We start from the raw sequence: 22,323 nt of genomic DNA, 5'->3' as shown, positions 1-22,323 counted from the left end.
CGGCCCCTCAAGGCCCGCCGCGGCCCCGCCCACCGTGCCGGTCCCGCCCCCTCGCGTGCCGGGCTCCCGCGATTGGAGCGCGTTGATTGGCTGCCGCCCAGTGGGGCGGGGCCGAGCGCCCTTAAGAGGCCGTCGCGGCGCCCCGCGTAACGCGACGCGGTGCTGCCGGACCGGCCCCATGCACTGCACCAGGTACGGGCGCGCAGCCCCGCGACCCCCGATGCTGCTCTGCCCCTCCTCATCATCCTCCTCCCCTCTGCCTTCCCCGCCTGCCCGGCTTCGCAGCCTCCTCGTGCGTGCCGGAGCGGCTCTGGCGCTTCCCGCCGCGGCGGTGCTGTTCCTGGGGGAAAGCGGGTTTCCTGCAGCTTGGCTCCCGCAGCCCCCCGGCTGAGGCGGCAGCGGTAGCCCCGGGGCTGCCCCTCCGCGGGGCTCGGCTGCTGCTGCCGCCTCTCCCGGGTCTGGGCGGCGCGGCTTGGCTGCTGGTGCGGAGGGGGCGGGCTGTAGCGGGTGAGCGCCGCCGGGCAGACGCCTGTGGGAAGCGGGCTGTGCCCGGGGGGCGGCACGGCCCCTCTGGATCGGGGAGGAGGACGGGGTGCGGAGCGGCGGAGCGCTGCTTCGGCCCTGCCACGGCTGCGAACTTTGGCTCTGCGAGTGGTGCTGCAAGTGTGCAAGGGGTCACCTGTCCCCAGGTAGTGAGGGAGGCAGAGCGGAGGCACCCGAAGGGGTTCGGTAAGGGAGGTGTAAGTAATCTTTGGCTCTGGCTTAATTCTCCATCGTAGAATGGCAGGAGGAAGGAATGAGTGGTGACAGATATCTCTTTCTGAAGAAGGTTAAGCTACAGGAAGAAGTTCGAGGGCAGAGTCAAGTTTGCTTTGCTTTTGAAGGCTGACAGAAAGGAATTGGCTCCTGTGCCTGCATAGGGCTCCCTGCCTGCAGTTTTTGCTTCCTGGAGCTTTATTTCCTGAATGAGCTTTCAAAACTGTAATTCTGCTCCCACCTCCAAAGCATCTGGAGTTCAAGACAGCCCTTCTCAGCCCCAGAGGGGAAACCTGCCTCTGGCTGAGAGCTGGGCATCAGTAGAGTCTACAGTGCAGGAAAAGTTGTCTGGGATATCAAATGTACTGGCAGTTCTTTCCTACTCCCTACAAATGTGCTTTGTAAAAGCACAGGGCTCATGCTCATAGTTGGTTATGAAAAGCCCTTGCTATAGTTTTTAGCTTGGAAAAAAGCTCCAGGTTATGCAGCTGGGCATTCTGTGCCTCTTCATTCTAAAACTGTGAATAACCAAGGCTTCCTAAGAAACCTGGCTTCTCAGAAGTTACAGGAATTCAGCTGAATAAATTTCCCTGGGAAAAGATGCAATGCAGATGAAAATGACCCAAGTAAGAGAAGAAGCATTGGGTGCAGCATTAATTTAAAGGAGGAAATGACCTATATAAAGTGTGTATGAACAAAAACTTGGCAAAACCAGGTAGAGGTGAGCAGAATAGTGTTAGCAGACAGGTGGATCTGAGGTGTCTGTTTTGTGCAGCTGCCCTTGAGCTGAAAGGAGGCACTGCAGAAGGAGTTGGCTGGTGGGTGTGTTGGGATGCAAGCCTTGGCACATGTGCTCTGAATAAACAGATACCCTTGCTGAGTGGATGCTGTGAAAGCCTGCTCAGAGCTGCTGTGTTGGTGTTGCAGGGTGGGGAGTTAAAGCCCTGAATTGGAGAGTGTGGCTCTTGCTTTTTCTTGGCACAGGAGCAGCAATCAAGTACCAGAGCTGGCTGTGTGTGGATTTGGCAGCCAGAACTCTGCTGCGTCACAAGGCCAGTGGTCACTGTTACTGTTGCTGCCTCATCCCTCTCTGTGTGGCGGGAGCAGCTTTCAAAACTGGCCTGCTGCCAAGCAGGAATTTTATTAAGGGAATACACTGTGTTTAAAGGTAGCTGCAATACAGTTGACTTAAAGGGATGTGTGTGATAAATCCATCCAGCAGTTTACCCAAAGCCAGGCCAAAGCATCTGCCAGAAGCATCCATTGGACTGTCAGTGTAAGGGCAGGAGCGAGGGGTCCAGTGTTCCGGGAGCTGCCTGGCTGCAGAGGTATCTCCAGGGTGCATCTGGCAAAGTGCCCTTCTCTGGATGCATGGAGAGAGAGGTGGTGCTGCCTCCCTGGAGGAAGGGGCTGGGTGCTGGAGGGGAGGCTCTAGTGGAGGGGCACATGGCCTGTGCCTTCTGCTTCCAAAGTCTTGGTGAACCTCGATTAGGTGAGTTGTGTTTGGCAGAGCCCTGTGGCTGAATGGATGTGTTCCAGGGGCTTAACACAAGCCCTGTGGAGGCTTGAGGTGCAGACTGTGCTGGAGGTAAAACTGGCTCAGATGTGCCCTCTGAGCTGATGTTATTTTAAAATGGAGTAGAGGGAAGAAAGCTCCAGAGCAGTGTTGGCTAAGCCTATGCTCTGCTGCAGTGTCAGACTGTTGCTGTCTTTGCAATACTGCTTGGAGGCACTTTGGATGGAGCAGTTCTGGGGGACAGTGAGGAGCAAAGCGTGTAGCTCAACTGAATGAGTGCTTTTTGGCTGACATCTGGGGTTTTATGAGAGGTGAAGTCAGTTGTGTACTGCAGTTTGTAACAAACTGAGTTCCTACTCCTACAGAAGCCTGAGAAGCGCTGGGGAGAATCTCTTCTGGAGGGAGGAAAGCACAGCAGGAGTACTGCTTTATGTAGCACTGAAATTTGATAATCTGGGGATTTTGTGAGCATTGGCAGGATTGAGCCACGGGCTTTGCTTTGGGTTGCAAATGCTCTGGAGTCTGCTATTGCTAGCCTAGTAGGACAGTGCCTGTGTGTGCCTTCAAAGGGTGACACTGTCCCTGTAGCAGTTGGAAGAGCTGTTCAAGGGCACAACAGGCTCTGGTCCTGCTCCTTCTGTAGTGTTTATCTCACAGTGTCTGTAAATCACACCATGCAGGTACCTGCCTTTAATTAAGCAGCAAGGTTATTTGGGATGGCTTGGGGGGAAGTGATATATCAGCTGTCTGAAAAAATTTGTATTAAAGTGCTTTTCTGGCATCAACTGACCCTTCTTGTCATCTTCCAGAGTGTTAGACTATTTCCCTCACAAGCAAGCAATGGCTGTGGACGTGGCGATGCAGCTGTACCTGTGCTCCTCACCCTTGCGGAGAGAGAAGTGTGCCTGCAAAATTGCTCCAAAGCCCAGCAAGCCACTGCGGCCCTGCATCCAGCTGAGCAGCAAGGCTGCGCTGAAGGGCCCTGAAGAGGCAGCAAACTCCTTCACACACAGCAAGGCGAAGAAGAGGGTGTCCTTTGCAGATAGCAGAGGCTTCGCTCTGACCATGGTGAAGGTGTTCTCGGAGTTTGAAGATCCGCTAGATATTCCTTTCAACATCACAGAACTGATAGACAACATCGTGGGCCTGACAACTGTGGAGAAGGACAGCTTTGTCCTGGATTTTGTCCAGCCCTCCGTAGACTACCTGGACTTCCGAAACCGCCTCCAGACAGACTGTGTCTGTCTGGAAAACTGCATGCTAAAGGAGAGATCTATTGTGGGAACAGTGAAGGTGAAGAACCTCGCTTTTGAAAAGACGGTGAAGATCCGGATGACGTTTGACACATGGAAAAGCTTTGTGGATCACCCGTGCCAGTATGTCAAGGATACGTACGGGGGGTCAGATCAGGACACGTTTTCCTTTGACATCAGCTTGCCTGAGGGAATTCAATCGCACGAAAGAGTTGAGTTTGCCATTTCCTTTGAGTGCGATGGGAAGGTGTACTGGGACAACAACAGGGGCACAAATTACAGGGTCATACGGTCAGAACTGAAGTCTGCCCAGGAAGCTGTCCGTCCCCCACAGGCTCCTGACTTTGGCAGTGCATTTGACCGGTTTGGGAGCCCTCGGTGCTCCTATGGCCTCTTTCCTGAGTGGCCCAGTTATTCAGGCTACGAGAAGCTCGGGCCCTACTATTGACCCAAGGACAAAGGCCAGGCTGACTAACTGTTGCTGGTGTGTCTGCAGGCCTTGGGGCTGGTCTGAACACAGGTATATGAATAGGTGGAAGAAGTATGGCTCTGTGTAGCTTAGCCTAAGCCTCCTGGCAAAACCAGATATGCCGTGCTCTGCTGGCAGGGGGCTTATAGTCAGAGAAGCAAATCTGGCTCTCCAGATGATCAGAGGACCAAGGACCGCTCATATCCCTTCAGCACTTCTTCTTCCTCTTCAGTAAAGATTACAGTGTCCAGGGAAACACTACAGTGCTTATATTGCCTGTTCAAGCTGTGTAGTGGTGGCTGCTTTGTATTGCCTGCCTAGTATTAAAAGGCTCTTTCAAAATATTTCCTAGTATTACATTGTTAGTGGGCTCTACTACAGCTGCCGGGCTCTCCTTGCAAAGCCAGCCTGTGCCTGTCAGGAAATAGTGTGGTTGGATTGCTGGGAATGGAGTCCTCTCTTTGCACATATCCTTGTAGTGAGGCCCTTCCTACTGGAGACAGAAAGCATGTTTTGGAAGTGAAAATGCAATGTGATGACAGGAAGTGTGGCCCTACAGCCTGCCGTATTAGGAGATGTGCCTGTGGAAGAGGATCTGATCTGCTTAGTCACTGGTTATTATATCAGATGATCTTGAAAATCTCTCATACCATTGGTGTTACCAAAAATAGAGATTAGCTGTGGCTATGTGGTGCTTGTAACACAGCTGTGGGTTGACATCCTTGACTGCCTTCTTCAAAACCTTCCTGTTGGTTTAATCACAAGTGACCAATGATGCTTTTTCTCCTTGATGAACATCTGAAGTTGGCTGTGCTGGACCCTGAAAATGCATTTCATCCTCCTGTGGACTTTAAACCAGAGTTTTGTCCAGCTGGGGCCCAGGGTCCTGTGCAGGAGACTCTGCTCGGGTGCTACAGGAGCCAGACACAACCAGACCCCATGGCTGTCCATGCTGTGTTATGTACAGGAAGGTGACTGTTGTGTACCTACTGTGGTGGAAGTGCCTCAGCTGAGAAAGGGGTGGTATGTGCAATCCCAGCAACGCTCTGGGATGAACAGGCTTGGGTGCTGATGTTGCTTTTAAGATCTGGTAATGGTTTGTTACTCTGTGCCATGGACTGCTTGGCAGATAAAGGCATAGCACTGCTCACATGTCAGGGTGCTGTGGCTGTCCTGGACGTGCTCTCTGCTGAAGCAGTATCTGCCAGTTTGACCTGCAAATGCCCAGACTTTGCATCTCTGGCCATAAAAAGTGGCTTACCCCAGCTATGCAAAGAACTAGCCATGAGGAGAGTGAGGTGTGGGGTTATCCTGACAGAACCCCTGCAAGTGAGACAAATCACAGATGTGAGCTGTCCCTGTGATTAAAGAGGTGGCTTGGCTTCTGGCTGTGTGCTGGGCTGGTGAGCTCAGCCTCACAGAGCTTCTTGGGTGCTAACCTAGCAGAATTACTTAATCCCTCAGCTCAGAGAGAGTGCTGAACAGTCTGTAGAAATAGAGGTCAAGGGAATGCTGCTTTTTCTAGTGCGTAAGCTTTACATAATTTTGGGTGCCTTTAGTAGCCTGTGGATGTGCTGGAGAGAAGCAACAGGCTAGACTACTTAACTTTAACATAGCTTTTAATTTTGGAGACTACTGTACAAATCCTTAGAAGCTGTTTTACTCTAACCTAGAAGGGATACTGCGATCACTGTTGGATATCAAAAGGGACAGGAGCTTGCAGGAAGAATAGCTGGCCTTCAACTGCTGCTTTTTCAAAATACAGAATCAATATGTGTGCCTGAGTATATCCTCAGTATGCCTGATCACTTAGTTGAGGTGGTGAATCTCCTTGCTAGCCCAGAACTCATCAGATTTGGTTCCTCTGTTCAAGCAGCTTCCCAAGTCAGCCCTTAGAGCCTGCACCTGATCTCTCTGGAGGGGATTGCTGCCTAGCTTGGCTTGGTTTTAAACTTAAGGCAAGTTTGTGTGACACTGATTTTATTTAGTGTATGGTGTTGATGTTGTAAGACACTTGACTGTAGAAAAGTCATGTTCTTCTGGCACCTTTTTGTGCCCATGGAGAGCTGTTTGTGAGCCAGAGCAAGGTATGTGGGTCTGGTGTGCTGTGGGTGGTGTAGTCTCCTTATGGACTTGTTTTCAGGCTGTGCCTTGGGTGTGCTTAGGGAGGAACATGGAAGATAAGCTAGAAGAGCAGTGCCATAAGTAAAAGCTAGATTGGGAACTGACTGTTTGATCAAAAGTGGTTTAAAAATACTACTTGTGGCCTTTCCCCTTTTCCCTTTTTCCATTGCCAATGTGAACGTAGAAGTGAGGGGGTTGCCCTCCTTGCTCTATGCCTGGAAGTGCCTTGTAGGATGTTTTGCATGTTTGTTTTTAAAAGATATTTTTGTACACAACATTGAAGTGGAAAATGCACTTTATAATTGCCATGTAATGACTCTTTTAAAAATATGGCTGTTTTTATCTGATTGTTAAAATAAAGGTGGAACAAAATGTTGGCTGTGTATCTTATTTAAGCACCCATGGGGCTGGGGAGGCAATTTGGACACAGGTCCAGCTTCCTGCAAGTGGCCATTGGCAGGGAGGAGCACACATCCACCCTGAATTCTGCTGCCCGAAAGAGGAAAGAGCTGCCTATTCCTGCTGCCTTCCTGCCAACTCCAATGCTTTCATTGCCTCTGCAGCCCTGGGATGGGAGGAGCCCTGAACCTTTTCTCTGCTCCTAGGTTTCCCAACTAATCACTGTGTTCCTGAAGTACTCTTCACTCTTCCCCTGCTTGCAGTGCCAGGAACAGCCTTTTCGGGTTTCTCTGCTTCTGTTTTGAGTCAATCTCCCTCTGTTCCCCTTCCCCCACCTCGGCTTGATCTGGGATCAGTGCTTTACTCTCTACTAGGCTGTGATGGATCCTGGGAGAGGTGTTGCAGAAGGGGGGGGAAGCTCTTTTCTAATACCAGGATCAAGTGAAAGTTAGATCCTTCCTTACATCTATGTCATTATCCCTGTTGTCACTACAATAAGAAGCACAAGGAGGAAACATGCCCCTTTGCAGGAAGGGATCAGCTGGTGTAAATGCCAGCCAGGGCCAGCTTTGGCATTTGACCTGGCTTTCACCACAAAGACTGAGCCTCGGTGATGCTCTGGAGGTGTTGTATTTCAATCAGCTACTGAGCTGGGTGGGATTTGCTGCTCACAGATAAGGTAAAGTGGAAAGCTGTGGGGAAAGGGGAGGGAGATGTGTTTGTCTTGGTGTGTGCTGGATTGAGCAGCTCTGTAGGCAGTGCTTCCCATCTTACTGCAGAGCTTGGCCTTTGCTCTATGCAGTGATAAAACCGGGCACCTCCTGACTGTGGCTCTTTCCAAGTCCCTTGCTGTCATAAAAGTACTTTTTTAACCACTGCGGTTCTTTTAATCAAACATACAACACAGGGCACTTTTAAAAGGTAATTGGATTGTTTTTCTGGCTGCACTAAAGAGAAAAAAAAAATAATTAAAAGGTATTTGTGTACCTGCCTCAGGTGTTTGGGGTGGCTTGGCCAGGGCTGTTTTCACATCTGAATGCTGGCCCAAGCTCATGAATGAGAAAACTGCAGCCAGACATTTCCTGTAGCAGGTTTGTGGCTGAAAACCCCATCTGAGGACAGTTTCAGTGTAGGACATAAGGGAAGTCCAAGCCATCTAGGGTAGCTGAGGAGATGGTGCAACATTAGAAGGGCCAAGAGAGCTCAGCTCTGGGGTTTCTCCCTAATGCCCAGGTGTTGTATGCTAGATGATACAGATATTGCAATTGCTGCATTTATAAAGCCCTTGGTGGCAGGTGTGATTGTGTACTTGCTGGTTAATATACAAAGGTTTCTTAGAATGCTCATGCCATTGCACCCCCTCTCCCAACCACTTTTCTCTCTGTATCCTGAGGGATTTTGATGCCACCTCTGGGTAGAGATAACTAAGCTGTGGTATAATGTTGATCTTGGATGTGTTTGGAGGTTTAGGTTTCCAGAGCTGGTGTTCTGGGGACAGTTTGGCTAAGAAGAGGAGAGCAAATATTCCCCTGCTCCATGTTCACCTCCCCTTGGCCTAGGGATGCTGTCCTACAGGGGGCAGCTCTGCTGAGCCACTGCTGCCACAGCAGCCTTTGGAGCACACTGGACTGCAGGTCCTGGCTACAGTGATAAAGGCAGGATGCAGGCTCCCTGCACCTGCATCCTGGCAGAGCAGAGTCCCAGATGTTGTATGAACACCCCACCTTCTTTCTTCAGATGTTTGCCAGGGGGACCCATGTGGGGATGCTCTGGGGAAAAACTGCCCAGAATGAGATAATATGCAGAGGGACATGTCTCTTCCAAATCATGGGAGTGTGAATGTGTCCAGGTAGTACTTTGCTGCTGGACCAAACTTTTCCTTGGTTTTAAATGTAGCATTTAGAGGCACTTGCAGTGGAGAGTGAAGATGTGTCTGCCTTGCAACCGGAGGGCAGCATAAGAGGGGAGAAAACTAGAGCAGGTCATTTCCCAACAGCAGTCAACTGTACTTCAGTTTTCTCTCCACAAAGCAGCAGCAAATTAGCCGCTCTAAGAGGCTGGGTCTTTGGGGGAAAGTCTCTTGACCACAAGGCAGGGGATAAACAGGATCAGCATGGCCCATGGAGTTCCCTGCTGCTTTGTAGTGTCTTCCTTGCTCGGGCTCTGCCTCTTTCTCTCTTACACACCATGATGCTGTTTCCAGTGCTGCCATCACCAGACTGAAGCGTCTGCTTGATTTCACAATGTCTTCCACAAGCTTGTGTGTGGTCACAGGGGGCAGGAAGGGCATTTGTGTGTAGTGGGTGGAGCTCTCAGCAGCACCAGGAGCATCCTGTACCCCTGGGAACAGCACAGAGCTCTGCCAAAAAGCCAGCAGCATGGGGCTGGGTTGTGATGCTCCCGAACTCCCCTGGTGTTTCCACAGACTTGTTCCTACTGGGCAGTTCAGCTGGCTCTAAACTATTGCAATAAACCATATTTATGTCCTTGGGGGTTTTTTGGATGGAACTAAGCTTCAAACCGGCTGCTCTGGCCCAGCAAGGTTCTGCTGCTCTGCAGCCAGAGAAGCTGCCCAGCCTGTCTTGATCCTCCCCCTTGGAGGGGCACCCTGCCAAACAGTTAGCTGTTTTTAAAGACTGGTTATTGACATTTACACAGGGCTTAAAGAAAGAAAAAGGGTGTCTTTGTGGAAAAATAACTGCAGCTGGCCTGTTCCTTTGGCACAGATAGTCAGACCAGTCACCAGTTTAAGCACTTTGGCTCCTGGAATGGGATTTGGGCAAGCCCTTCCAGCTGATGTGTTAGTCATGGATCTCTTCTCCCCTCTGATGCTGCTATGCGCTCTCAGGAGGAGGGAAGGCTCCAACTCTGTAACTCAGGACAAATATGTTTAAAAGGCATAAGAAGAGGGTGAAACATCCATAAATGCTTTTAAAGCTTCCACTATTTCTGGTGTGGGAATCTTGCTGAGACCATGGTGATGTCTTCTACCTAGTGAAGCCCTGACAAGCTCAAGTGGGAGGAGGTCTCTGAGATGTCTGCTCCAAGCAAAACCACTCTCACAGCTAACTGTGGTCACTCAAGGCCTTGTCCATGTGGATGAACTCAATGATGGAGATGCCACCACATCTCTGTGCCCTGTCCCAGGGCTGCACTGCCCTCCTAGGGGAAAAGACCTCTCCTAGGTCCTCAGGAATCAAAGGACTCTGCACAATGTTGTAGTCTTGACAAAACACTCATTTCTTCCAGCTCCTGGCCAGATTCAGGATATGTGGGGTACAAGGTAAGCAGCCACAGGACAAAAATATTTCAGGGCTGGCAAGTCCTAATAGATGTAGTTTGGAGCAAGGGAGCAGCTGCTATGTGCGTACAGCAAGGTACTTGCCATCCTCCAAGGCATCCTGCAGTAAAAGGCAGAGCCGTATTCCCAGCACATTTGCTGGAAAACCACGCTGTCAAGCGCCAAAGGCCTAAACTGACCTACAGCCCACCTTCCAATCTAAGCAAAACAGAGGCCAGTTTCCCTCCCAGCACTCAATATTTAGCAACTGGGAACTCATGATCTCCTACACCTGCTTCCCATCATTATGGCCCCTGGCAGAACAGAACTGGAGCATTATCAGCAGGAGTGTAACTCCTCAGTGTGGAGTGGTGACACTCCAGTGCTATGGAGACAGCCACTTTCATAGGAAGAAATACAATAGCCCTCTCCAGCCCACTGATGCTTTTATGACGTTCCCCTTTCACATGGTGTTCCCTTGGACACCTGGCAGGTGCTGCTTCTCCTGCATTTTCCTACTTGCTGTGAGTTATTGGCATCTGAGTGGCCATCAGAAACGCAGAGTTTCTTTATCCATGAGTTTGGCAGAATGTGTCCTTGATGGTGTTGCAGGCCATCTGGGCTAGGAGACACTGGAGCAGGTCTCCCTCTTGGGCTGAGGACTGTCATAGTCCAGCTTCATTTTCTCCAAGAAGCTGTCTCTCAGCAGATCAAGTCACAAAAGGAGGCAAGCTAAAACCAAATAAATCTACCAAACCCTCTGCTTCTCCACACTGGCTTCAGCAGAAGAATTTCACTTCAGAGACCACAACAATTATCTCTTGAATGCTTTATAGCCATGCAAGCAATCATAGCAGACACGCACTAACTTTTAAGTTGGTGGTCAACACGATCTCTTAGACAACCAATGAATGTACACACAAATCTTTCAATGCTTCTAAATGCCCTGCAATAACAGCCCAGTGCTGATAAACAGTGAGCCATAAAGCCAGCAGGGATGCACTCCTGGAGGTTAATAGCAGGATGACTGAGCACTTTAGTAATTTTTTTCTTTTTTTTTTTTTACAGGACAGCAATGCAGCAGCAAGGCAAGTTACAACATTCAGAAATAATGCTTAGTCTGGTAGACACGCACAGGTGAATGATCCAGGCTGCAGGTCTCTCCTGGAGTAGAGAAGATGGTCTTACAATGTAGGGCCACGAACAAGCCCCTCATGCTGGGTTACACAACCTTTCATCAGAAACACTCACTGCTCTTGCTTTCTGTGGGCTGGAAGGGCTAAATCTATCAAAGCTGCAGCTGGAGACAGCTTGGGAAAATCCTGCATCACATTTGAATGTCAGGGATGAAAAAGTGCCAGCATGCTTGCACATCATGCCAAGCTGAGCCAGCAGAGGCTCTCGGGTTTCTTCTGTCTGTGTACAATTAAGGTCATACTCAGCATTCAAGCACTGCTCAGATCCCCAGACTTTGCAGCTGCACGGCCACACTGGAGAAGGCACAGCACTTCTGAACACCTCTGAGCCACCTGTCAGCTTGAGCCATGCTTTCCAAGGGGCTGGGAATTGGCTGCAGGTCACTGTTGACCAATCCCCTTGGTCCTCTGTGTCTCAGTGGTCCCTTTGCTGAGTGGAGTCCTGCTGGCATTCTAGCGCAGCACATGCAGTTACTCAGCTCTTCTTGCCATCAGCCAGCTCCCTGCAGCAAAGCCCCCCCCAAGCATCTTCCCCCCTCCTGGGTAGAAAGAGCAAGGGAGAAAGAGAATTTGCAAAATGAGGAATCTGCCAGTGTCTGGAAAAAGCACCCATCTGGCAGGATCTCGCCGTTCCACCCTCAGGGAATCTGCATTTCTGACTCCCAATCTCCCTGCTTGAGGGAATACCCTCCTAGAATCAGCCACAAGCAGAGAAACTTGTGAGCCAGTTCTGCACAACTTGGTCTAAGTAAGGGTCCTCCCAGCTCTCTCTCCAGCCAAAGAAAAGCAAAGGCTCTTTTCTTCTGAAATATACAGGAGGTCATGAGCTAACCTGCAGCTGTATTTTCAGCTCTGATGTTGCTTTTCAGCTCTGCTGCTTGTGTTTGTGCTTGGCTGCTTCCTTCTTTCCAAATTCCAGAGGTGGATTTGTTTCCTTAACAGAGAATGAAGAAATTTGGGTATAGTCTTACAGGAAAAGATCAGATGAAGTTTATTGAATCTTGCACCAAAGGAGCACTGAGAACAGCTAGAATCATCAAACTCACCTGAGCTTGAATCAGTAGCCAGATTTTTTGAAGGAGCAGGTGACCCAGTAAGAGGAATGGGTGAGCAGCCACCAAGGCAGGTTACACCCAGCTGCAGTATAGACCCTGAGAACAGAAAATTTTGAATCCTGGAGATATCTCCATAACCCAGACTTTTCCATTGATTCGAGAGAATGATCTCTTCTCTGTTTGGCATGGAGCAGCTCTGCAGCTCTGCAGACCAAGCTGTAAATAGAGCCCCAGGGAACCAGACCACTCCAAACTGGTGCAGTGTTTGAACTGTGGGCATGAATCATCCAAATAACTTTCTTCAGGCAATACAGGGAAGAAATGTCACTAACCATGTGAAAATTGAGACCATATGCTTTTAGGATGTTTTTGAAAGGAGTATCCTTGAGAAAGCTACTTGAGTGACTTAGAGGCTGGTTCCCAGGTCAGACCCCAGCAGAGCAGTCCCTCCTCTTCCGGTGCCAGGGACTCTCTCTTGACTCTGGTCATGTTTTTCACTGCAGCCAGTATCTATCTTTTTCTGCACCACCTAGTGAAAGGCTGCAAGTTCTTCAAGGCCAAGACAGAGCTTGTGTTTTGTTTGTCTGGAAAAAATTAATGCCAGAAAAAAAACAGATGCCTGAGAACTGCCTCTGGCATCTCCCATCTGTGCATGAAGACAACTCCTCCACAGCATCAGCAGCCTCTCCTTCCACTTGGCAGGTGTTGTTGGACCAGAGCCATAGGTACAGGATCTATTTTCTGCTGAGCATGCAAAGGAGAGGTGGTTGCCTGGCACAGCCTTGTATTTCAACAGCTGATCTGATAATTCAGAAGTGCTGGCCTCTGTTCTCTGTGATCATTCTCTGAAGAAGCAGGGTGATCATTACTTTTTCTTTCCATGAGGAAGCTGTTGGATATAACCTGGCACCTCAAAGAGGTTTTTTCCTGTGCAATCAGGAATTTGGGGTTCTTTCACATTCTGAAAGGTGGCATTTTGTCCCTCCTGGGAGGCCTGTCCCTCACCATGCAGCTCGCTGTGTCCATTAATGCAGCCACATGTGTGCGTGCCAGAGCCTCCCCAGTGCTTTGACCTGGTTAACCCCACCCTGAACAACCTTGGCTACAGCACCCACATTTCCAAAGGACATGCACCAATGGCTGGGAATCTGGGAGAAGTCAAAGTGAGCCCTAATAAGGCAAGGCAGCTAGTTATTACTAAGCTGCTATTTCTACTGCAAGAAGCCCTGGAGCACCAAAACTGCTCACTTCATGTATGTTCATTAGCAGCATGGATAAGAGCAGCATTGATTGCAGGCTATAATTAGATCTCTGGGACCTTTTTGGACTGGCTTTTTCTGGCATTGTGCTACTTTGAAAGGACTTCCATTTTCTTTTCTGAATGGTTGGGATGGCATTTCCCTATTCAGCAGATTTGGGACCGTTTCTGTTTTCTCCATTGTGGCTCACAGAGCGCTCCCAACTTGGTGCCACAAGCCCCACACCACAGAATTAGCAAAAGCTCCATTGTTTGACCACTCCTGGTCCCTTGAGTGGTAGAGTTGGCCAGACTGCAGCTCTCTTCTTAGAACTGCATGGCCAACCTGCCAGGCAGCCCTCCCTGCTTCGCTTAGCTTGCCAAGATGTAGTTTTGTGAGTACCTTCCTCTGGTGATGACTCCGATTCTCCTGGAACCACTTTCTTAGCGTGCTCTGTGCAGCCAGCCTGGAGCATTCCCACAAGAAACAGATGCCCTAAGCCAGCACTGAGCACGTACTCAGGGAATGGTGGCCTACATGGAAATTATTACTCCTCTCTTGGAATGCTGGAAAACAGCCTCAGCATCCACTCTGTGACAAGCAGAGGAGGAAGAGTCAAGTGAAAGAGGCATAGCATGAAGGGCTGGAGTTGAGATATCAGCAGCTCATGTGGAAACAGGACCCAAGGGTGTCTCTGCTCGTGGTTTCCCCTCCCAGTGCTGGTGTGCTGGAGACAACAATTAAGCACAGCCCTGTGGTGGGCATCTTTCTTGGCCATGTTCCCAGATCCTTCCTGTATCTTCTCGTGTGCTGCCCACTCAGCAGCTGGCAGGCAGGGGCAGAGGTGCTGGCAGCCCATCTGGGATTAGGAAGCCAGAGGCAAACATGCACACACCAGATCGTGGCTGACCTGTGTGCTGAAGGAGGGTATCCGAGGAAGGAAGTTTTTATCTCTGGTTTTGAACCCAATACATCTGGTCCAGGTATCTCGGTTTGCAAACTGCAGATTGAGATGCAAATTGAGCTCTGGGTGGGAGCCCAGGGAGACAAGAGGCCAAGAACTGCCAACCTTTGGGATAACAAAAGGCCAAAGACAGCTGGTGCCAGCCAGGTGAATGGACTTGAGAGACAAAGCAGAGCTGAGAATTGCTGACCTTTTTGATAACAAAAGAGATGAAGAGAGGTGATGCCAGCAGAGAGGGGTCTAGGAGCCAGGAGGAAGAGCGACACTTGAGTGAGGGTAGATTTTGAGGGTATAAAATCCCTGGGTTCCATTGCTGGGGATCCTCCTCGAAGGCACCAACTCCAGATGTTTCTGTGTTACTGTGCCATTAGTAAGTGGCTTTATGGAGTGGGACATCTGAGACTGCTGTGGGAAACCTGGGTCAAACTGGTAAGGAAACCTGGTCTGACCGTGTGTGAGTGGGGTGTGCAGGGAGTCATGGGGGCACCTGTTGGGTCACTGGAGTCACCCACCATGAAAGGGCTTCAGTCCCAGCAGTCTGGCCTTGGGAGTGTGACTCTTGAGAGTCTCCTGCATGGTCACACTGGGAACTTTCCTTAACACCCAAGGCCAAACCAACTGAGATTAAAGCATATTTCTGAGTGGCACTCTCTTTGAGGACAGAAATTCACCCAGGACTAAAGGTTTGGGAGATGAACCTCTTTAGTCTTCCTTGTCATCAGAGACTCATGCTGATGTGTGACCTGAACCAGAAATGAGCGCCTGCCTCTTTGCAATACCTTCACACAGCAGTACAAACTCTGACCCACTCAATGCAAGTTAACCGTGCTATTTTCTGCAATGTCAACATGAATTTTATCTATTGTTTATCCTTTAAAGCTATGCAAATAATTTGAAATAAGTTTATCTTTATGCTATAGCCTCCCCTTCCCTTCTCTCTCTATTCCCTGTTCTTAAAGTGCTGTTCTACCAGTTTAAAGCTAAAGCAGTTTAATGTTAAAGCTCTGCTCTAACAAATGACTTTGTGAAACTATTTGCTTACGTTTTAAATTTGTTCTCTGGGTGAGATCTAAGCCAGATCTGCTGAGGTTAGTGGCTCTCACAGGGGTTTATTGCCTGTTACTCCTCTGAACCCAGGAAGAACCAGTCCAACAAAGGGAGCAGGTGCTTTATTCTGGTGTTTTTTTAATTACCTGTATCAGTTGTTCACGTGCAAACCACACTGTCTAGCCACAAGGTCATCATTGGTGGAACATGGCTTGTCTGGACCTGAGAAACTTTATGATAAGCAAGGGGTGAAAAAGAAATTCCAAGCCTGAGTTTCAGAGTCCAGCACAGGTTCTCACCCAGCTCATGCTGATTAGCAGCCAATAATTTAACCAGCAGAGGCAGAGCCTCTCTCTGTCAAGACAGCCGTGGGTTGGAGGAAGGGATGGCCACAACCATTTTGTTCCAAGGCATTTGACAAGGCAATGCTTAGCTTGCACTGGAGCCAAAGTCCATTAGTTTAGCAACAAAAAAGACCAGACTTTCTAATGTAACCTGATACCACTATTTAATGTCTACTGTGTCAATTATTAACAGAGTTCCACCCAATGCCTTATCACTGGGACGCTGGAAGAATTTACTTCCAAGGGCAGGTTTGATATGCTTTGCCTAACCCAGATTTTATAATTACCCCCAATACCTTAGCCTTACTTACACTTATAAATTCTCAAGCATGATGTGGCTTACTGCCCTTCCATGGAAAGTAGAATGAGGGGAAGAAGGTCACTGCTCTGTGTCTGTTGGAAGAGAACAGGCTGGAGGGGAGGCAGAGAGAGCAGATCCATTTTCTATTGGTACAGTTTGCACTGAAAATGCACACACCTAAAAAGAAATGGAATGTTTAAAGGACACTCAGGCAGGGACATGTTTACAAGGTAAAGACAAATCCTTTTCTGGCCAGACAGTAACTCCGGTAGTCTCTCTCATACCATAAGACCACTCCTGGTCTCCTCTCCCTGCCTTGGTTTCTCTCTGGAAACCTGCTGTTGCTAAAGGAGCACATCATACTTTCCTCACTTCTACTGGGGCAAGGTTGCTCCTGAGATGTCCACAGCTAAGTGGTACCCAAACATCTGGGTGCCCCTGCTCCATGCAGGCTGAGCAGCCAACCATGCCTTGACGTGAGAAACGTGACAGCCATGCTGCTCAAGGGCCTGGCTTCTCACCCAATAATTGACTCGAAGAAGGAGAAAAAACTGTTTGCAAGAGTATCATGGAGAGACATCAGGACAGGGTTATTAATAACAGGCAAGACAGAACCTGCAGGCCACGTGTCACAGGGCTGCGTGGTGAGGCCATCGTGTGGGATGTGCAACTCAAAGTGTCTTCATGGAGAGGCAAACCTAACCCTCACTCCCGTGGACCTGCACCCACTCAAACTTTACACTGAATATCCTGCTGCTTTGGGGTGTTGTTAGGCTGCCTGACCCCTGTATCTGCTAACTGTCAGGGAAGACCCTCTATCCCCAGGACTGCAGATCCAGGTGTTTTTTCCCCAGAATATACTGCATTTATTTGTGGCACCTCAAGCATTTTCCTTTCCCTGTTTTCTGACCAGATTCCTGATTTATCCAGGGTGACTTGGGTAATTATTTCATACCATGTTCAAAACCCTAAAAAGTTACCTGAAGTTGAAATATGCCATCTCAATCTCCCCTTTACAGAACCCTCACCTTTGCACACAGACCACAGCTTTCTTTCCCTGGGATCTGCTGTCCAGCTCCTCACATGTCTCTGGTGATATTACAGCATTCCTCACAAATCATTCCCCCACGGAGTTCAAGTGTCTCCCTTTACTGCCAGCACTATGCTGGCTCCCACTTTACAGCAGTGAAAACAGATTTATTAATTTAATTGTGTTACTAAATAGTGAATTTTTTTCACAGTATTTGCAAACTACCCCTCTTCCCAGATTTCACCATGACCAGGAAAGGGGGGAAGATGCTACATTTACTTGAAGAAGTGTTTGGCGTGCAGCTAAAGAGCAGAACGTGGCACAGTTAAACAAGAACAGGGTATATCCATGGCCAGACTGCCTACAGGACCAAATAAATCTGCCAAGACAGACAGCCTCTTGCTTTCCATGGGGCAGCTCCCAGGGAAGGCCCAGCTGCCCATGTGGAAATCACCTTCCAGGACAGCTTCAGGGGTAACTCCATCCACATACCCCCCCTGCTGAGACAAGATGCCCTGTGCAGGGGCCCAGTTAAACAAACATTACTCCTTTATGGAGAGGACATGGGAAGGGCCAGTGATCTGGGAGGGACTGGCAGTCATGCTGAGGGACAGAAAAGAGAGCCTAGGAGAGGCTGGAGAAGGATAAGGAAAGGATTCTCCTTGGTGGATTTGCTCTCCCCTCGTGCCACATCCAATATACAGTCAGCAGGAGGGCAGTGCTGGGTTGGTGAGGGGCTGTTCTCATGGGCTGGGGGAGGAGGGAGGGACCTGGAGAAGGAGCCCAAGGCCAAGAAGGCAGGTAGAGATGCCCCAGCACCAGGAATGGGAATTATGGGAGACTAAGGCTGAAGGGAATGGCAGTGAGAGGGCTTTTCTGTTTCTGCTGTGTGCTTTCACAAGTCTGAGGAAGGACAGCAGAGTTCCCCAGGCTCACCATGCCATCCTCCTCCACCACAGTGCTCCACACATCAGAGGAGAGTGAGGAGCTAGGGAGAGGTCACTCCTCTCCCCAAGACACAGCAGCAGCCACAGACAAGGATGCCTCAAGGTGAGGCAAGCTGCACATTTCTCACCTAACCAGCAATCAGCACTGTCCATCAGATTCCCCCAAGGAAAGGAGGAGAAAAAATGTGTGTCACACCCTGACCAGAGGGCAGCCAGCAGCTCTCAGTCACACCAGCTGTCACAGAACTGCAAAGTAACCCTGGGGCCCAGCTGAGCCAACCCATGCTGCACCAAAATTATTTTAGTAAAGCATATGCAACTCTCAGTCAGAAGGTCAATGGGAAACACCCAATGAGAGATGTAAAGTTTCCCCAAAGTTGTTTGTAGGGTGGGTTAAGAAGCCTTTCCTCAGGTGGCCATGAATAGCCATCTAAACACAGGGTAGCAGGATCAGTTGTGGTTTTGCTGGAGCCACCTTTTGCCTTTTTGGAGGCAAAAATTCTCCCCATGAACTAATATTAAGTTGCTTAGGACCAGGGTTTTCATGAAAAAAACTCTGGGCCAAGGAATGGGCTCGTTAAGAGGAAAATGAAGATATTTAAAAGGCCAAACATCAAGTGCTTGAAAACTGTGTGATGAAATGTGGAGAAATCCAACCCAAAGTATCCCCTGAGCCTTGACTCACATTCTCTTTGACCCTCCATCCTGGTTTGGAGTGAGGAAAGAATGAAACTATTGCCATTTTTGTGGCACAGGCAAACCCCTCCCCACAAGGGTGTTTGAATTCATCATGAGAGAGGCCTGAAGGCTTGTAGGAAGCAGTGTCTGCCTATGGCACAGCTATGGCTTTCTTCCCCCTGAAACAAACCCAGGCACTGAACTTCGGCCTTTCATTCACTCTTCAGGGAGTTTTTTTAACCAAAAAGAAGGATTAGCATGGAAAAAAATATTTCTGTGGGTACTGCATTGGAGTTTGGGGCTTCCTTGACTTATAGTGTTGGCAGAGCAAACCCTGGACTTCAAAGTTGGGTCCATGCCTTAGAGTCTTTAAAATCCCATTGGAACTCAGTCCCTGCTGTCTGGAAAGGCTCCGTGCCAGGCTCTGAGCCTGCTGCTTCTTACCCAGGGCTGGGTTATTACTGCCTATTGGCTCCAAATCTTTTCCCTGGTGAGAACAGTCATATTTTCCCCAGCTGCTGGAAATTTCCTTTCCTCAGTTAACCCTCACACCAGAGACAGCTGTGGACTCACAGGATACCTGTCCTCTCCCTCGGTGTGAATGCCCCAGAGGGAGATGGGGAGAAGACAGCCCTCCTTCTCACTCCTCCATGGCACAGGGGAACGTGAGCATGTGCCACTGTTCCTCTCTCTGAGATAAAATGGACAGAGCCCATTGCAGACACAGATGTATAGCCAGCTATCCCACATTCTCCTGACCCAGCAGTGTCAGATCAGTGGTGCTGGTAAAGCACTGAAGCCACTGTCTTGCATGGAAGTAACCAACAGAGATTCCCAGCTCTTCACTATGAGAACTGAGAAGTCTGGCAGCGATCAGTGCCGAGATGCAGAGATGGGAGAACCCTGGAAAGGTAGGGGAGGGGAGGTGAGGTTTCCCAAGTGGAAGGAAGAAATGGATCTTTCTTTAGTGAGGTCATGAGGCTGAGATGGCAGCATGCAAAAATGGGTAAGGACAGGCAGTGCTGGGCCTTGGTGTAGAGGATCTGTTCCATGACCTTGGCAGTTAGGAGTTCCCAGGGTCCTCCTTTCCACCCCCTTTCTGAAGATGGGTTCAGTGTCCCCCTTTTCCAGTCACCTTCAGCTGACTGCCATGACTGGTGGCAGGCGGATCGAGTGGTCAGTGTGGCTCCAGCAGCCTTTGCTCAAATAGTTTAATGCAGACAGAACGAAGGTCAGGCAGGAGACAGACAACAGGGAAGCCTGGACAGCTGCCCAAGACCACTGAGGAGCAGTGAGGATCAGCCCTACAAAGCTCTAAAGGCCCAGCACTGCTTCTCTGGGTTTGCTCTTGCAGCAGAGCTGTGTGACAGTCTCCCAGCCCAGCTCACGCTGATGGTCCTGAATGTGACCGCAGAGGAATGCTGCCAAGCAAAGGCATTCATAATACATGAAGGCTGTGGAGGACATTCTGGTGATGATCACCACGTTTTAAGCCTGTTGGCAACGTTTTCAGATTTGGCATTGTCCCTATGAAGTCATCTAATGAGCCTGTGCTGGAGTGAGAATCTCATCATCTTCCATAGAGGGAATCAAACCTCATGTCACTCCCTGCTGCCCTGCCCCTGTGTTTCTAAATCCTGTTTAAAAACAAGATGCTTCTGAGTTCAGATTCCCTTAGTGAAAGCCATATAAGCTGTTGCTATCCAAAACAGTTTGTTTGAATTGTGTACACTGAAAGACTCTAAAACTGGAATCAGAAAGCCAGTCAGAAGTGGTAAAAAAGGCTGCAAAACTACTCCCTCTTAATTTCTGTTGCTTTCTTAATTAGTGCCTGCCAAGGGAGACAAATGCTTTTTAATTGTTAATTCCTCAGAGCTGCTAAGTAGACTAATACCAAGCTAGCTGAAGTCTGACATATCTGCTTTTTAAAATATGTTTTCAAATAAGCACAATACATTTCCTTCAAAAAACATCTTTGCTGTGCAAAAGAGCAAAAGCCAGCAGCCTGTGTTTAATTGAGTCCCTCTATGTTTGGCTTGCGTGCACTTTAGAAGACTGACAGAAGTATGCAAACATGGGAACAGGGCCAGCTTTTGCAAAGTTAATGAGGAAAAAAACCCGCAGTCACTGCTTCCGCAGAAGCGCTGCCTCCCACGAGCTGATCCTTAGACAACCAACAAAGAGAAAAGCACACAGCACAGACACTTGGACTGATCTCCTTCCCTTCTCCCTCCAGCAGCACAGGGACATGGGGTCTGGGTCGTTTTTTAGCCCACCATGCTGTGAGATGGATTGTTCAACTCTCCTGTAGCTCTGTAGCTCTTTCTGTCAGTCAGTTCTGCCTTGGTCAAACATTGCTCCTGGGGAGGTCAGAAGTCTGCAGGAAGGTGAGAACTGCTGCAATAGGCTGGCAGTCTGCTGTAGCAGAAAACACCCATGGAACTTCTCTTCCAAGCAAAAATCAAGGCTGAGCATACCAGTAGTGGGAATTCTCCTCCAGGGACATCACAGTCCATGAGACTTGGTGCAAGACCACTGGTGGTGAGAGATTCCCTGTTGCTCTGGCTCCTGAGAGCAGAAAAGCCAGACTGGAAGTGCAGAGATCAAGGATGTTTGTGTTGCTCCAAACACAAACACTCGACACTTGGCAAATCCCATGGCCCATTATAACAGTTTTCAGCCCTCTCCCAGGAAGAGGGCAGGGAAGGAAGTATTGGTGCCACACCTGAGGTGACATGTCCAAGTGCCAGAGCCCCACAGTGACCAGAGGTGAGAACAGGCTACCAACTCCAAAGGCAGGCATAGCAGTGTGGGACACAGCTGGGCTGCTCTCCTCAGGCCTGTGTCCACCACAAGGCACCAGGGCTGCACAGGAGATCCCTGAGAAGGAGTCACTGTGCAGCTGACACTGTGTCCAAGCTGTAACACCAATGATTTGCCTCTGGCAAAATAAGTGGTCTCCATCCTCAGCTCTGAGCTCTTGAGCAAGGAGACCTCGCTGTGTTTCACCACTCAGAGACCTTTTCTATGTTGCTCTGAGGGTGAGCTAAGGACACACCAACCACCTTGCAGTCAAACATATGGCTATGAGCTGACCATGTAAAGCAGAATTCAGTATGAGCACTGCCTACCAGCAATTGGAAGGCCTTCTCAAGCAGAAAGGCTCTCAAAAGCATTCAAAAACATCCAGAGCCCTACAGCCTTGTGTGGCAACACCAAGAAAAGAAATTCCAAAGAGAAGATTTACTACTGGATAAATACAGACAAGGGACTGGCCCTGAATTTCTTAACAACTCTGAAACCCTAAGCTTCCTTTTCAGATGTTATTTTCTCTTATGCATAATCCTTAAACAGAGAGTTTTCAGCAGTACAAGCATAAACTATTGCAGCTGGCTTAAGGGATTGCCAGCATTGTGAAAATACCTACAGTGGCACAAGGATCCAGTGGGATGTAATTTCTGGAGGTTACTGACCTCCGATATATCAGTGCTTTTCATCTCCCACTGCTAGTTGTGCTTGCCTCTCTGTGAAGGATTGCCTGAACTCACTTGGCCAACATTTTGCTCCAGTTAGATCTGGAAAAAAGAACACCTGAATAAGCAATGACCTTTCTCAAGGTGAGACCCTCATTGCCCCAGTGGCATTTCCAGTTATTTGACATCTTGAGCAACACAAAATGCATGAATTTATCCTCAGCTGATTCCCTCAAAGTAAACAAACCAGAAC

General features: G+C 49.2%; 1 protein-coding gene across 1 annotated transcript; it reads left to right on the top strand.

The window, feature by feature from the left end:
* Nucleotides 1-126: 126 nt before the first annotated feature.
* PPP1R3B (protein phosphatase 1 regulatory subunit 3B) lies at nt 127-6,493 on the top strand. Its single transcript, XM_030239483.2, has 2 exons — nt 127-192; nt 3,082-6,493. Exons 1-2 carry the CDS (start codon nt 179-181, stop codon nt 3,971-3,973), a joined length of 906 nt encoding a protein of 301 aa, XP_030095343.1. The 5' UTR covers nt 127-178; the 3' UTR covers nt 3,974-6,493.
* Nucleotides 6,494-22,323: the final 15,830 nt, after the last annotated feature.

The sequence above is a fragment of the Serinus canaria genome, chromosome 4 (assembly GCF_022539315.1).
Source record: "Serinus canaria isolate serCan28SL12 chromosome 4, serCan2020, whole genome shotgun sequence".
Classification (NCBI taxonomy): Eukaryota; Metazoa; Chordata; class Aves; order Passeriformes; family Fringillidae; genus Serinus; species Serinus canaria.
Note: the sequence above shows the minus strand (reverse complement) of the source record. Positions and strands in the feature narration are given on the sequence as shown.